We start from the raw sequence: 14,319 nt of genomic DNA on the forward strand, positions 1-14,319 counted from the left end.
TTATGGCATAATGTGCTAACGTACTCTGCAGTGCAAAGTTGTGCTGCAGGTAAAATTCCTTAATACAGATCAATCAGAATCAGTTGTACCTTTTAGTACACACACACCTGGACATGTCAGGTCAGGCATCCATAAAATAAAACCTAAACACATGCAACTGAAACAATAAGCCTTCTGTGCTGAAAGATCTCATAAGTCAAACATAAATGAGTCATTAAAGTCCCTGTCTGAATGCCAGCATGACTGTGGTGCTGCCCCAAGCTTTCAGTGAACATTCCTGTTTAGATCACACTTCATAAACTGAAAGACTTTCTGTTTGTGAACCAGTAAGACTGGCAGGGATAAGTACAGTGATGAGCGCATTAAAGTGACACAAATTGCTACATAAAAATAGACCTGCTAACCCCAGATTACATTGTAGATGCGTCCTGTCTTGCCGTGGTAGCATTTATGAGGCATACCTTTCTGAACGGTCCATTGTTACTATAAATGGGATACTCTGCTCTGGTGAGCAAGTTTTGTAGTTACGTGTGTCTGTGGTGAAAATCCCTGAGTTGTGCTGATGCCAGCTTTACTTCCTCATTGTTGAGGCATCCACCTGAAACTGTCCTCTGTGTATAAATAAAAACGAATAATACAAATGAAAAAATGAACACTTGTTTCATGTAAGAAACATCCTTTCTTCTGAGTGCATGGATTATAGTGAAGACGCAGAAGAAAAGGAAATGGACAGTACAACTCTCCATGTATATTTTTGTTTTATGTCATTTTAAGCACAATTTGTCTTTTTATTTAGGTCACACACAGGATGCTTTATTTAGGAAAAACAAAAACAAAAAAACAGTTTCCTGTTTCCATCCCAGCCCTCAAAGTTATCACTGAGCCTTTTGTCACTTGAAAATTACTCATCTATTCAGATATACTCTTTTTCCATGCACGTCTTGCTTGCCAAGAGTTGATAGAGAAAGTTCTCTGTAGTCATAAGCCAAGGACACAGTTAGACTTTGATCAAAAAAGCTATTGTAAATACGTTGATCTGGACACATTGTTACATAACCAATTCCACAGCCAGTCACACCTGTTATATTTGTATTTATCTAATGCGTCACAAGATTTTACAATAATTTTTAATTTATTGCCCATTTATGCCAACAGGTTTAATGAATTGTTTTGTTTAATGCCTTTGTTCGTTCAGACCACAGTTTCAGTTTATTTGTGTTTTATCTGAGCTTTTCCTTTTGACTGCATCTCAGAGGGAAGCTCTGTATTTTGTGTGCTAGCAGTGAAAAGTATATTATGTAATAAATTACCATGTTTTTGTTGATTATTCTGTCCAATGGTAATAAAGCTGTTTCATTAATTTCACCCCAGCAAGTCTGATTAACATTTCATTTACACTGGCAAAGCATACGTCTTTGGGTTTTGCAACTTTTAATTGAAATAATGAAATGATCTCAGTGCTTTCGTCAGTCTGCGCTTCTTTGTTCAAATTTCCTTCCTGGAAAATTGTTGCTATTTCAGTGTTTTGACATGAGCAAAAACAAAGTCATGGATTGATAAGTAACCTCAACAGACATTGGTGAAATGTCAGCCACACCCTGTGTGAGCTGTCTATAAAGATGGAGCAGCTGAACAGCTGCTGCATCCAGCAGACGCCTGGTACAGCAGGTAAGCAGCTCAGCTTATCATATCGTCTCGATACATGCTCAATCGTACTGGTAAGGAAATCCCAGAAAGCTGATTCTGTTCATGTGGATGTTGCATTTTCAGTGGGAAAAAAATCCAGATGAGAAGGATCGGCTTTCTGGGTTCTCCTCACAGCACTGATTGACCTTACTGTTCCAGCATTTATACACACTGAAGTTCATATAACCAAATGCTGGTCAGACTTTGACTGTAGGTTAACTGCAGAGGACCAACATCATGACTCCAGCTTTCTTCTTCTCCCTCTTCCTGTCAATGATGGCCGTTTCTCTGGTACGTTTGACTCTTGTTGTTGTTAATGTTGTTAAACGCTGCCTCCTGTTCTGTGAAGCACGATCTGATATCGTCGTGTTGGTGTTGTTCCCAGATCATCATACTAAATGTTGTTCCAGGATCAACATTGCAAGTGACCAATCAGAATGCTGTGACGTCATAGTTTTGCGACTTCGGGAAAAACCGCCGTAAAACAAAAAACTGTACTTAAGCTGCGAGAAACCGCCTCTGTCCACCGATCAACGGACCCTGACCCTAATCCTTTAATAAACACTAACCAGAATTGATATTGTCCTTGCAACATTGGAATTTCATAAATGCACGAATGGCTTGGTGTGCAAAAGAATAACGTCACAACATTCTGATTGGTCACTTGCAATGTTGATCCTGGAACAACATTTTCATGATGATCTGGAAACAACACCAACACGACGATATCAGATCATCCGTTCTGTGAAAGCCGTGAACGTCTCACCGTGTCTGCTTATACCAGTGTCCATGATACCAAAATCTGTCAGTGTGATTTTAAACGCAATGAACAGCAAGTTATTGTGTTTGCTGTTTTTGTATTGCAGAGCGCTGCTGTCATCAAAGATCCAAGTGGTGCGTTGAACGATAAAATACTTCCCAGATGTTAAAGTTGAATTGTATCTGAGAGCTTATAGTTAAGGTGCTGCCACCCTCTTGTGTCCTCAGATGAGTTTTTGGGTGCCTCAGCGATCATTGAAAAAGTCAACGCTGACATATGTAAGTGAAACTTTACATAATAAAACTCTTTTGGTTAACATAGAAATACTGGAGGAAAATGGAAATTTCCAGAGCCTGTTAACAGAAAATAGACGGCCAACACTCATGACGATCAATCACTCGCTTTCTCCTTTTTGTTTTACATTTTATCACTTAGCATTCAACAAGTAAAACTGTGCTCTGTGAACATTCATCCACTCTCTGTTTGTTGTGCTGCAGCAAAAGGCCTGGTTCATGGTGACATTGCACCCACTTTAACCAAGAATGCAGATCCATGCACAGCCACTGGCTGCAAGTGGCCCAAAAGTGGAAGCCACGTCATTGTACCTGTCTCCATCTCCTCTGTATATTGTAAGCAACACAAACTTTACCCTTCACTGACATTGACTTCAGATATTTCTCCCTTGGATGCTCATTAAACGTGTTGTCAAATGTCATCTTTATTAAAGAGTTAAAAGACAGACCAGGAAACACGAGTTGTTTAGGCTGAGGGATGAAATATGTAATGAATCAAATAGACATATAATTTAGGTTGTTTCTAGAATAAGTTACTTGAACTGAACTGATGTAAACTGAAAATAATAACATGTTTAGAATCCAGCTCCACAGATAAAACTAAAACTCTGTGACAACAACAGCAAACAGATCCACAAACGTGTCAAATTATGTTTTCATTTAATATCGATTTCCAATCTCCTGGGAATGGAAGTATGGGAAGTATGAGAGTTATGGGGATATCGGCTCTTTATGTTTAAAATTCACTGTTACATATGGTGACTAGCGAGAACAGGTAAACTCCACGTACAGAAAGCCAACACAACCTTTTTACAATGTGGTGACAGCGCTGACGTTGCCACATGGACAGCTGAAACTGTGGTTGTTATACTTGTCATTTTATTGTCACAGTGGCAGTGTTAACAGTCTCCTAAGTTTAATTACTATTATCAAATATACAGACGACTGTCAGGCATCACGTGATGATAAGAGAGGGGAAGCACAAAAATATACATAAACATTGCTAAGCTGTTGAGTTTTTTCTCATAAAGCACGTCTGAGAAATTCAACTCTATGCATCAAATAAACTAAACATGAAGGTGATGCAGTGTTACTGTGGTTCAAGGCTCCTCAGCAGACTCATATTTGTTTGTGCAGCCACCCAGGAGCGCAACATCATCATCAATGCCCTGCTCACCTTCCACGAGTCCACCTGCATTCGCTTCGTCTGGAGGACAGACCAAGTCAATTTCCTTTACTTCTTCTCTGGAGAAGGGTGAGAATGCACTCCCTGTACTGACACTGTATGACAAGACAGGACTGACACACTCACGCCCTCAAAACCCTTTAAAATGTAAATAGCTATTGCAAATATTCTATTTGTATCATGAAAATGGGCTGTGACAGCTCCATCCTGTGCTGAAATTCTACTGTAAAATGTCCAGCTTTATTATTGTTTGCTACTCTATGAAGTGCATACCCTTCATAAGAGGGTAAATAGCATTTTTACAATCTGTTCTCAATTATTTCACATACTGTTTAGTCCACTCGTGCCAGAACTAGAGACTGGCCTCTTGTAAGGCAATAAGATGAATCTGGGGTGGGTTGTTAGATGATCGAGGGAAGACAGATCTTTAAAAACCTTGGGAGATCGGTTAGACCGGTATCTTTTTATTTATTTTGGCTGATAGTAGATACCTGTTTGTGTGTCAATCTCAATCGTTTTTTTAATAATCTTACCGTGTGTATCAGGTGTTATTCGTACGTGGGCCGTCAGAGCCGAGGACAGGGAATCTCCCTCCAGAGAAACGGTTGCTTGTTCCAGTCAACGGTGCAACACGAGGTTCTTCATGCTCTAGGCTTCCACCACGAGCAGGTTCGCTCGGACAGGGACCAGTATGTGAAGATCCTCACCGAGAACATCATCCCCGGTCAGCTCAACTACACGAACCTTTGGTTACACTTCACATTAGTCCAGGATGGGGCACTCTTTTTTATACCAATGAACATTTTACAGCTCAGCAGATAAGACAGCACTGCATGCGGTATTCCTTTGGTCCCAAGACTCTCAAACCAATAATCACACAAGAGACTAGCTAGTATCTTGATGTATGTAAGACTTCAAAGGCATCATGTCAGGAATGTAGAAATTAATCTATATGAAAACATTTTTTCTTCTTGAAAATTTGATTTCTCGTTGAGAAAATAATTGACAATGACATCGACAATGATCGCACTTCAGTTTTATTACTGCTGGATCTAAGTGCTGCGTTTGACACTGTGGATCACTGCATTTTATTGGATAGGCTTGAACATTTTATTGGAGTTACAGGAAATGTTTTATCATGGTTGATCAGACTGTTAGTTTTAAAAATGATCTCTCTGAGACCTGTGCAGTGAGGCATGGGGTGCCTCGGGGCTCTGTACTTGGACCATTGCTGTTTTCTATGTACCTGCTGCCTTTTGGTGTTCTTATACGTTCTTTTAATGTAACCTTTCATTGTTACGCTGATGACCTGCAGCTTTATGTTCCTTTAACCATTGGAAATTGTGCTGAAGTCTCTAAACTAGAATCTTGTCTATCTGCAATTAAGGGCTGGTTATCGGATAATTTCTTGCTCCTAAATACTGATAAGACAGAGTTGATGGTCATTGGGCCACACAAATTTCAGCACTTGTCCCAAAATTTCATCTTGAAAATCAATGACAGTGTCATAAATTGCAGGGACAAGGTAAAAAACTTGGGCGTGTGGTTCGACATGGTGTTCTCCTTTCTAGTCTCATGTAAAGGAGATAACAAAGACCGCCTTTTATCATTTGAGGAACATAGTTAGAATCAGACAAGTTTTGTCAAGCGACACTGCAGAGGTTCTTGTCCATGCATTTGCATCTTCATGAATTGATTATTGTAATGCTCTTCTTTCTGGGCTACCAAAGAGAAGTTTTAGAGGTTTACAGATGGTACAAAATGCAGCTGCTCGCATTTTAACGAAAACTGGGAAATTTGAGCACATTACGCCTGTACTGAGATCTCTTCACTGGCTACCTTGTCAGGTTCGAGCAGATTTTAAGGTCCTGCTGCTCACCTACAAGGCTTTAAACAGATTGGCACCTTCATACCTCTCCGACCTTTTACACCTTTATGTTCCATACCGTGCTCTCCGATCTCAGGACTCTGGCCTTCTAAAGGTTCCTAGAGCCAGAAAAAAGACTATTGGGGAGCATGCTTTTTCTTTTCGTGCCCTGTTTCTGTGGAACACCCTCCCTCAAGACATTAGGCAGGCATGCTCTGTGGAGGTTTTAAAAACTAAGTTGAAGACACATTTGTTCACCCTATCCTACATGTCTTAATTCTATGGCTTTTAGTTTTTAAATTCTTACTGTTTTTAATTTGTATTGTGTTTTTTACTTGTATTTCTATGTATCACTTTTATTTATTTATCTTTTTAGTTTCAAATAGTTGTACAGCACTTTGGTTGAAAGCGCTTTATAAATAAAGTTATTATTATTATTATTAATTGTTAAGTAAATGAATTTTAAAGAAATACAGAGTATCTCACTAGGATGCTTCACTTTATTTGACGGGAAACAGAAAGTGTGGAAGTAACAAGGCAACATGGAGTAACTACTAAGCATGATACTTTACTGCTTGGAGGGATTCAAAATAGTAAGACCAATTATATAGTAGTAAATAGTCTTTTGTGTGTATAAATAGTAGATATATGACATGATATGCAAGCATTTATTCATGTACATGTAAAAAAATGTTTTGCCATAGCACTTTCTTTGTTACTTTGCAGTAGTCTTTCATGTTTAACTTTCTTCCTCATTTTCGCTCAGAATGTAAATGTTTTAATGTAAATACACCAACATGCAGACCTTATGGTTACATAATTGTCATCGTCACAGAGCTGAGAGCAAAGATATGTAGTTGAATATCGTAGCAGCCATGACAGAGTAACATTTAAACATTTGTCTCCTGGAAATGTCTGTGCAGGACAAGAGAGCAACTTTGAGAAAGTGCTTACCAACAATTTGCAGACTCCCTATGACTTCAACTCTGTCATGCATTATGGCAGGTGAGTTTCTGTGTGCAATGGAGCTCGTAAGGTGTTGAGTTACCTTACATGTTTCGCATTTTCTGAGAGAAAATATCCAGAATTTAAAAAACACGGATTCATCGCTAGGATTTTAGTGTGGCTATTCAATACTTTTAAAAGCCTATTTTCTCCTCTGTTCATAAGTATTCTTTATATAAGAATGAATGCTGCATATATGAGCATGGTCCATCACAGTATGTGCTGTCGTTTGTTCTTTTAGATACTCCTTCTCCAGGAATGGGCAGCCAACGATTGTTGCCAGGTCCAATCCTAATCTTGACTTCGGAAATGCTTTTCAGATGAGTGCCAATGACATTGCTCGTATAAACAGGCTTTATGGATGCTGTGAGTAATTAAGACACACAATAAGACAAAACAACAAACATACTTTCTTTTTGTAAGAATTACATACTTCACAGTACTCACTGGATTTAATCATTTTTTTCCCAAACCAGAACTTTGGGATGACACTTCAACTCAGTTCTCAAAACATCAGGATTACAAGAAGGAGCAGATCGTCGATGCTGCAAAAATATGAAAGAAACAGGAAATGTGCTGCAAAGTTTTGCATATGTCACATTTGAAATATCAATATCTGAGTCTTTGTGTTAGAGAATAGGCTTATATGCCAAAGGGGCCATTATGTTCCTCATCTTTGTTAGTCAACTATGACTACCTGATTTCTTTTTCTATATAATTTCATAATAATTCAGATTCTAATTGTAAATGATGCAGACAAAGCGCCAAGCCTTGTGACCACCACCCCCTTCAAACAATAATCCTGGAATCATCATGATTGTTGTCTCACTCTGTTCTTAAGAAATATGTGTCGATACAGTCAAATGTCAGCAGTACAAGAAGAACTTGAATCTTTTATTCTGAAGTAAAGGGAGCAGTTTATGGTCGTAAAGAGTCCTGGACTGAAACTGAAGTAAAAGTAATATTAGCATGACATGTCTAACATTAGCCATGTTGAAATCACCAAGTCAAACTAAGGAATATTTAATCCCAGCATACCTAACTTTGGCAGCGTCCTCTCATTTTTTGTTTTCATGCCGTCTTTTTCTTCAGGTTGCTCGTCTCTTTCTGTGATAAAAGTTGAATCGAATAAAATTCCATATTTCCAGCAAAAGGGGGCAGTATTGTTTCATTATTTTACAGAGATGTAGAGGACAGTGCAATATATCCCCGAGGTCCTTAGAGCTCCATGATTGTTTAAGCTTTATCACAACGGGTTTTTTTGAGCAGTGCGTTCAGCTCAAAATTATGTTAGAAATAACTGTTGTGGTTGAAGTTGGACAAAATGTTCCCAGTGACTTTTTCAGTGTGCAAGAAATGCATAAATACTACGTTATAAGTAAATGTTCCGCATTTAAAATCCTGAAAAATCATAAAAATATTATCGAACAGTGTATTAGGAATATGTAAAGCAGTGTCAGCAGAAGTGTTTCTTAAGTTAATATTTATGCAGCATTGCAATATTGTAGCCAGTTGAAGTCACACAAATCTTTATTTGTGGGTCCAAAAGTCCCACATGTTACTCATTTAAGTGAAAGTTAAAATCTGCAAATTGTAGATTATTGTCACAATATTTTTTATCAAAATGTCTTTCTCAACGTGTCTTCCCTCCCTTTTCTTTAACAGCAAGAGAATTTTGTGAAAAATCTTTTTTCTCGGTTAACTAGTAGCTCTTGGAAAAGTGTGTTTAGGCTCATTATCGTGCTCCAGTACCAATAATTCTTCAGAAGGATTTCAACCAGAGAGGGAAACATGCTACTTCCTCTTGGGCAGGTGGAGTCAATTCAGTGCAGATAACTCCAGAAGAGCCAAACTTGAATATTCCCACCACCGCCATGATGCACCGTACAGTTATGGGATCCGATTATTAGTTTGTAGTGATGCGTTTCCTTCAGAAATCCTGCCAAAGACTATTTTGAAACCTCAGTCATGCGCACACACTAACAGGGAGCCAGCGTTTGTCACTGTAACTGTTTCTACTAGTTCAGTTCACAAAGTTGCCTTTGTCTATTTGTCTGTGTAACTAATTAAGTGTACAAGCTGTGAATATTAAATGGTGGCATTTAAGGAGCTGCTGGCTAACAGCTTAGTTTCCTGGTCTAATGCTCAGTGAGAGCTACGTTTTAAGGTGGCATGATAGTTTGGTTTAAACATAAGAGTTTAGAGATTTCAGATACTTGGGGAACAAAACAAATGAGCAGCATAGAATGACACTCAGCAGAGGTCCCATAAAATACTGCCAGCCCTTTGGTCCTGCAAGCTGCTTTGTAACCCACCTTCACCCCAGTTCCTCCATTGCATGCTGTGTGTGACTCATGTCAGAGATGCCCGATCTGCTCTGTGGTGGGGTCTTGTTCCTGCTCTCACTGCCTTTAACTTGTGCACAGGAATATATGGGAAATGACATTATTCATGTAAATGATTAATGACTTATTTTACCAGAGTGCTCCTGACACATAGTTTTGGCTAAAACAGTTTCATATGAATGTCATACTGGAAAGCTTTTGGGTCAGCTGTGACTCAACAAAGGCACAGAAGTCTTGTCTTTGTCCACAGACATGTACTGTTTACTAATGGAGTGGGAGTTTCCTTTATTTTATTTTCCATATGAGTTCTTTAAAAAGCCAAATGCTCCGGGTCTCCTTTGTCCAGCTGATGGACAGACAGCCCACATAAACAGAGCATTTCTCTATACCTTTCCCTGTGTCTCTCTTTGCATCTTTGCTGTTTATTTCACTCAAGTGAATCATCAGTCAATGGCAGTGGGCCTCGGCTCCTAGCTCAGTGCACTTGTGCAATGGTTTTCCTGGTAAAAACTAAAATTAGGAGAATATTTAGCACCAGCAGAAAATGGATCTCCATGGAAAGCTTTATTTTGAAAGGTGTCCCTCTCATCTAATGTGCTGCAGGCATCCACACACTCAGATATGAGTACAAATATGTTCAAATAAACACCAGCAGTCCCTACAGTGTCTGACTCTGTGTGTGGTTCTGTGGCTGAAAAAGACAGCCCAGTCTTCTGCTTAATGACTGCTCAACTCCTGTGATCAGTGGTTTTCAGGAGCAGGGCATTTCTCCATAGCTTGGTTGTAATGAGTGGTTATTTAAGATACTTTTACCTTCTTCTCAGCTCCAAGCAGTCTGTCCCATTCACCTCAGAGACCTGCCACTCACTGGATACTTTCTCTTTTTTGGACCATTCTCTGTAAGACAGGAACAAATCATAAATAGGGTGAGTAACAAAACACATGGCAGTTAAGGCTGCAGGATGCGGGTATTTGGCTAAATGAAAGAGACAAAAATAAATACAGAATTAAAAAACACCTGCTGTACCTCACCACTCAAAGCAGACTCCAGAGTCTCCCATCATTTTTTTTAATCTAAAGTCTAATAACAGAGCCAAGAGGTATAAAAGAAAACATCCTCTGAGTCCACTTCATCTGTTGGATGCTAAAAAAATCTTGTATGTCTTTGTATTTATATAGCCTCTATAGAAATTATCCACATATTTCACTTATCTTAAATGCACTACTGCATAATTCTGTATGGATAAATCATTCTGTACAATACAATAATTATAATTCTACAACTGTTTACAACTGTTTATAACTTGCATAGTTCATATTTCTGTATAGTTTTCATATTTATATCCTGTTCATAGCCTGTACATAGCTTGTACACACACTACAGCCTGTACATACTTATAGCATATTCATAACATACCTTCATACCATGTACATTGTAACATACCCATAATAGACCCATATTTTGTACCCTCATACCTATAACTAGGGATGGGTACCGGTGTCCGGTTCTGACATAAACGGTAGTAACCAGACCGAAAAGCAGCGCACATTTCGGTGCTTTATTTCGGTGCTTTTTTTTTCCTGAGCCAATTCTAGCCAATCATTTTACGTTTCCGAGGATAGTAGGCGGGGCCAGGTACGTACGTTCTTTTAGAGCAGAGCTACAGATTAAAAATGCCCAAGGCGAAGCGGTCAAAAGTCTGGCTGTACTTCACAGCAAAAGATGCAAACTCAGCAGCCTGCAACAAGTGCTTTAAGCTGATACTGTGATACTGTCAAAGGAGGTAACACCTCAAATCTGATGAAACACCTGGCGACGCATAGCGTTTTTTTAAAGCCGAGAAATGCGCCGTGTTTGATAGCTTGCTGCGAGACCTCACACCGAGCACATCTACTGCGGGTGTGGTGCCTGTTATCGGACCCGGAGTTAGCAACATCCCCCTAAAACCCGAAGAGTAGAGTCCTGGCCCCTAGCCCTGTCAGCGTAGCAGAAATGATGAGGATGATGATGGCAGCAGCAGCCGTTCTCCTCTGGGTGAGTAGCTTCATGTTGTTCGTCTGTAATTAACGTTGAGTAGGCTAACCACATTATTACATTAATGCATGTAAGGTGAACTAGCAAACACCGTCGTAGTTACATGCGGCTGTCTTCTTGTTTGATGGCAGATACTCCCTTCACCCTGGCCAAAAAGGCTAAAATGACCAAAGAAAAAGTGGAAAACAGTTAAACATGAGAGGTTTTTGGACAAAGTTTGTGTTTTTTCCATTGTTTAAGCACTGCTTCCAGCCAAGAGTGAGACCATATATGCCCTATAGCTGCAGAAAAGGCTAACATTGTTATCTTTTTACAAAAAAACAGCTGAACATGAGAGGTTTTTGGACAATTTTGTGTTCTCCATTCTTTAAGCACCGGTTTGAGCACCATTTAAGCACCAGCACCGTTTCAAAAGTACCGGTTAGGCACCGGTATTGGATAAAACCTAAACGATACCCATCCCTACCTATAACAGACCCATTTCTGTAATATATCTATATATCTATATTATTGCTAATATATATTTTGTAATATATCTATATCATTGCTAAAGCACTTCTGGATGGATGCAAACTGGATTGCATTGCCTTGTAATTGTGACATGTGCAATGACAATAAAGTTGAATTCTATTCTATTCATGTATGTCGGATTTTTCTCTTGAATAATTAAATTATTGGTTAATTGCAGTAGTTGAGGAGGTAAATTCTATCATCAACTCATCAGTGTTGATTGATGCTGGGTCTGCCCACGCTGGAGAGATTATATCTTTTGGCTGGCCTGGGAATGCCTCGGTGTTCCCCCAGACAAGCTGGAGGAGGTGATTGGGGAGAGGGAGGTCTGGGCTTCTCTGGGACTGATCAGATGCTACCCTGAGGGCACTGTGTATTGGATAAGAATCTGACAATTTTACTTTTTCTGTGTTTTGCCAGCGCTGTATGAGTCTTTGCCACTGGCACACTGTAAAAAGGCTCATGGGAGTTGTACCTCCAGCTAGTGCTGGGCGATATGGAAAAAATATTTATCACGATATGAATTATTTTATATCACGATAATGATATATATCACAATATACCACCTGACCTGTGGTCATCTGGAAAGTATGCAGTCTGTAAACAGCGAGTGGAGAGGGTGCAGTCTTTGTTTTGAGTTACCCTAAAGCATGTCACAAATCCGGGTGCACGTAAAGCAGCACCATGTGTCAAAAACACAAGACGGAGTTTCTTTGCGAAAAATATCATTTTTTTTATACTTTATTTTCTCTTGCATAAAGTTAAGAGCATGTATAGTGAGAAGACAACACTAATATATTTGCCACAGGCTATTTAACCCTTTAAGACCTACCATAGAACCAAGTCCGCCAGAGCTTATCTTTACATTTTACATGCTGTAGTGCCATTTGTGGGAGCATTTCTAGTTGCTATACATCAATACAACCGTTATAGCCCAAATTTTAATAATATGTATGCATTAAGTCCATAGTAACAACATAAATTGCAAAAAAGTGCAATAAACTACAATAAAATTGAAAATCGTTTTTGTTTTTTACATATATTTCTAGTTAGAGAAATTTAAGAGGCTTATCCCTCAAAACTGTAAATACAAAAAAGTTGCACAAAATAGTTTTCCACAACAGGAAATTTATTTTGAGTGTCTTCATAGTTTTATTTTTGAGATACACTAATTTTTATATGCTGCAGGAAAAATGAAAATAAATAAATGCAAATGTGCAAAAACACAGCATGTGCATCAAAATAAACTATTTCCAACAGTGTAATTTGACTTCTAAGCATCCCAGAAACGATACAGAAAAGCATAAAGTCAAACATGACTTTTAAAAACACCAATATAGGCTTTGAAGCTAGAAAACTACATTTTCCGCGAAAATGACGTCACTTCCGGTTTCGGACAGGTAATGGCGGACATGCGATAGTTCGTGCTGAGTTATATTCCAACTAGGAAGTGTTATGAACAGCTGATCGGATCGGCAAAGCCTGTTTCTGGAATATTCAATTCAATTCAATTCAATTCAATTTTATTTATATAGCGCCAAATCACAACAAAAGCCCCCTCAAGGCGCTTTATATTGTACAGTAGATAGCACAATAATAAATACAGAGAAAAACCCAACAATATGACCCCCTATGAGCAAGCACTTTGGCGACAGTGGGAAGGAAAAACTCCCTTTTAACAGGAAGAAACCTCTGGCAGAACCAGGCTCAGGGAGGGGCGGCCATCTGCTGCGACCGGTTGGGGTGAGAGAAGGAAAACAGGATAAAGACATGCTGTGGAAGAGAGACAGAGGTTAATAACAGATATGATTCGATGCAGAGAGGTCTATTAACACATAGTGAGTGAGAAAGGTGACTGGAAAGGAAAAACTCAATGCATCATGGGAATCCCCGGCAGCTCACGTCTATTGCAGCATAACTAAGGGAGGATTCAGGGTCACCTGGTCCAGCCCTAACTATATGCTTTAGCAAAAGGAAAGTTTGAAGCCTAATCTTGAAAGTAGAGATAGTGTCTGTCTCCCGAATCCAGACTGGAAGCTGGTTCCACAGAAGAGGGGCCTGAAAACTGAAGGCTCTCCCTCCCATTCTACTTTTAAATACTCTAGGAACAACAAGTAGGCCTGCAGTGTGAGAGCGAAGTGCTCTAATAGGGTGATATGGTACTACAAGGTCATTAAGATAAGATGGGGCCTGATTATTTAAGACCTTGTATGTGAGGAGCAGGATTTTGAATTCAATTCTGGATTTAACAGGAAGCCAATGAAGGAAGCCAAAACAGGAGAAATCTGCTCTCTCTTTCTAGTCCCTGTCAGGACTCTTGCTGCAGCATTTTGGATCAGCTGAAGGCTTTTCAGGGAGTTTTAGGACATCCTGATAATAAAGAATTACAGTAGTCCAGCCTGGAAGTAATAAATGCATGAACTAGTTTTTCAGCATCACTCTGAGACAGGATATTTCTAATTTTAGAGATGTTGCGCAAATGGAAGAAAGCAGTCTTACATATTTGTTTAATATGTGCGTTGAAGGACATGTCCTGGTCAAAAATGACTCAAGGTTCCTCACAGTGTTACTGGAGGCCAAGGTAATGCCATCCAGAGTAAGAATCTGCTTAGATACCATATTTCTAAGATTT

General features: G+C 39.2%; 1 protein-coding gene across 2 annotated transcripts; it reads left to right on the plus strand.

The window, feature by feature from the left end:
- Nucleotides 1-1,653: 1,653 nt before the first annotated feature.
- On the plus strand, nt 1,654-7,939 carry LOC116310112 (high choriolytic enzyme 1-like). Of its 2 annotated transcripts, none has more exons than XM_031726855.2 (9): nt 1,654-1,668; nt 1,888-1,977; nt 2,553-2,580; nt 2,674-2,724; nt 2,944-3,075; nt 3,877-3,994; nt 4,471-4,649; nt 6,716-6,797; nt 7,039-7,171. In XM_031726855.2, the coding sequence occupies exons 2-9, from the start codon at nt 1,924-1,926 to the stop codon at nt 7,169-7,171; spliced, it is 777 nt and encodes a 258-aa protein (XP_031582715.2). In that variant the 5' UTR covers nt 1,654-1,668; nt 1,888-1,923. The 2 variants fall into 2 exon arrangements, with proteins under 2 accessions (XP_031582715.2, XP_039471823.1); XM_039615889.1 differs by lacking the exon at nt 1,654-1,668 and adding an exon at nt 7,274-7,939 and having other exon boundaries at nt 1,685-1,977; nt 7,039-7,163.
- Nucleotides 7,940-14,319: the final 6,380 nt, after the last annotated feature.

Source organism: Oreochromis aureus, linkage group 1, assembly GCF_013358895.1.
Source record: "Oreochromis aureus strain Israel breed Guangdong linkage group 1, ZZ_aureus, whole genome shotgun sequence".
In the NCBI taxonomy this organism is placed as follows: domain Eukaryota; kingdom Metazoa; phylum Chordata; class Actinopteri; order Cichliformes; family Cichlidae; genus Oreochromis; species Oreochromis aureus.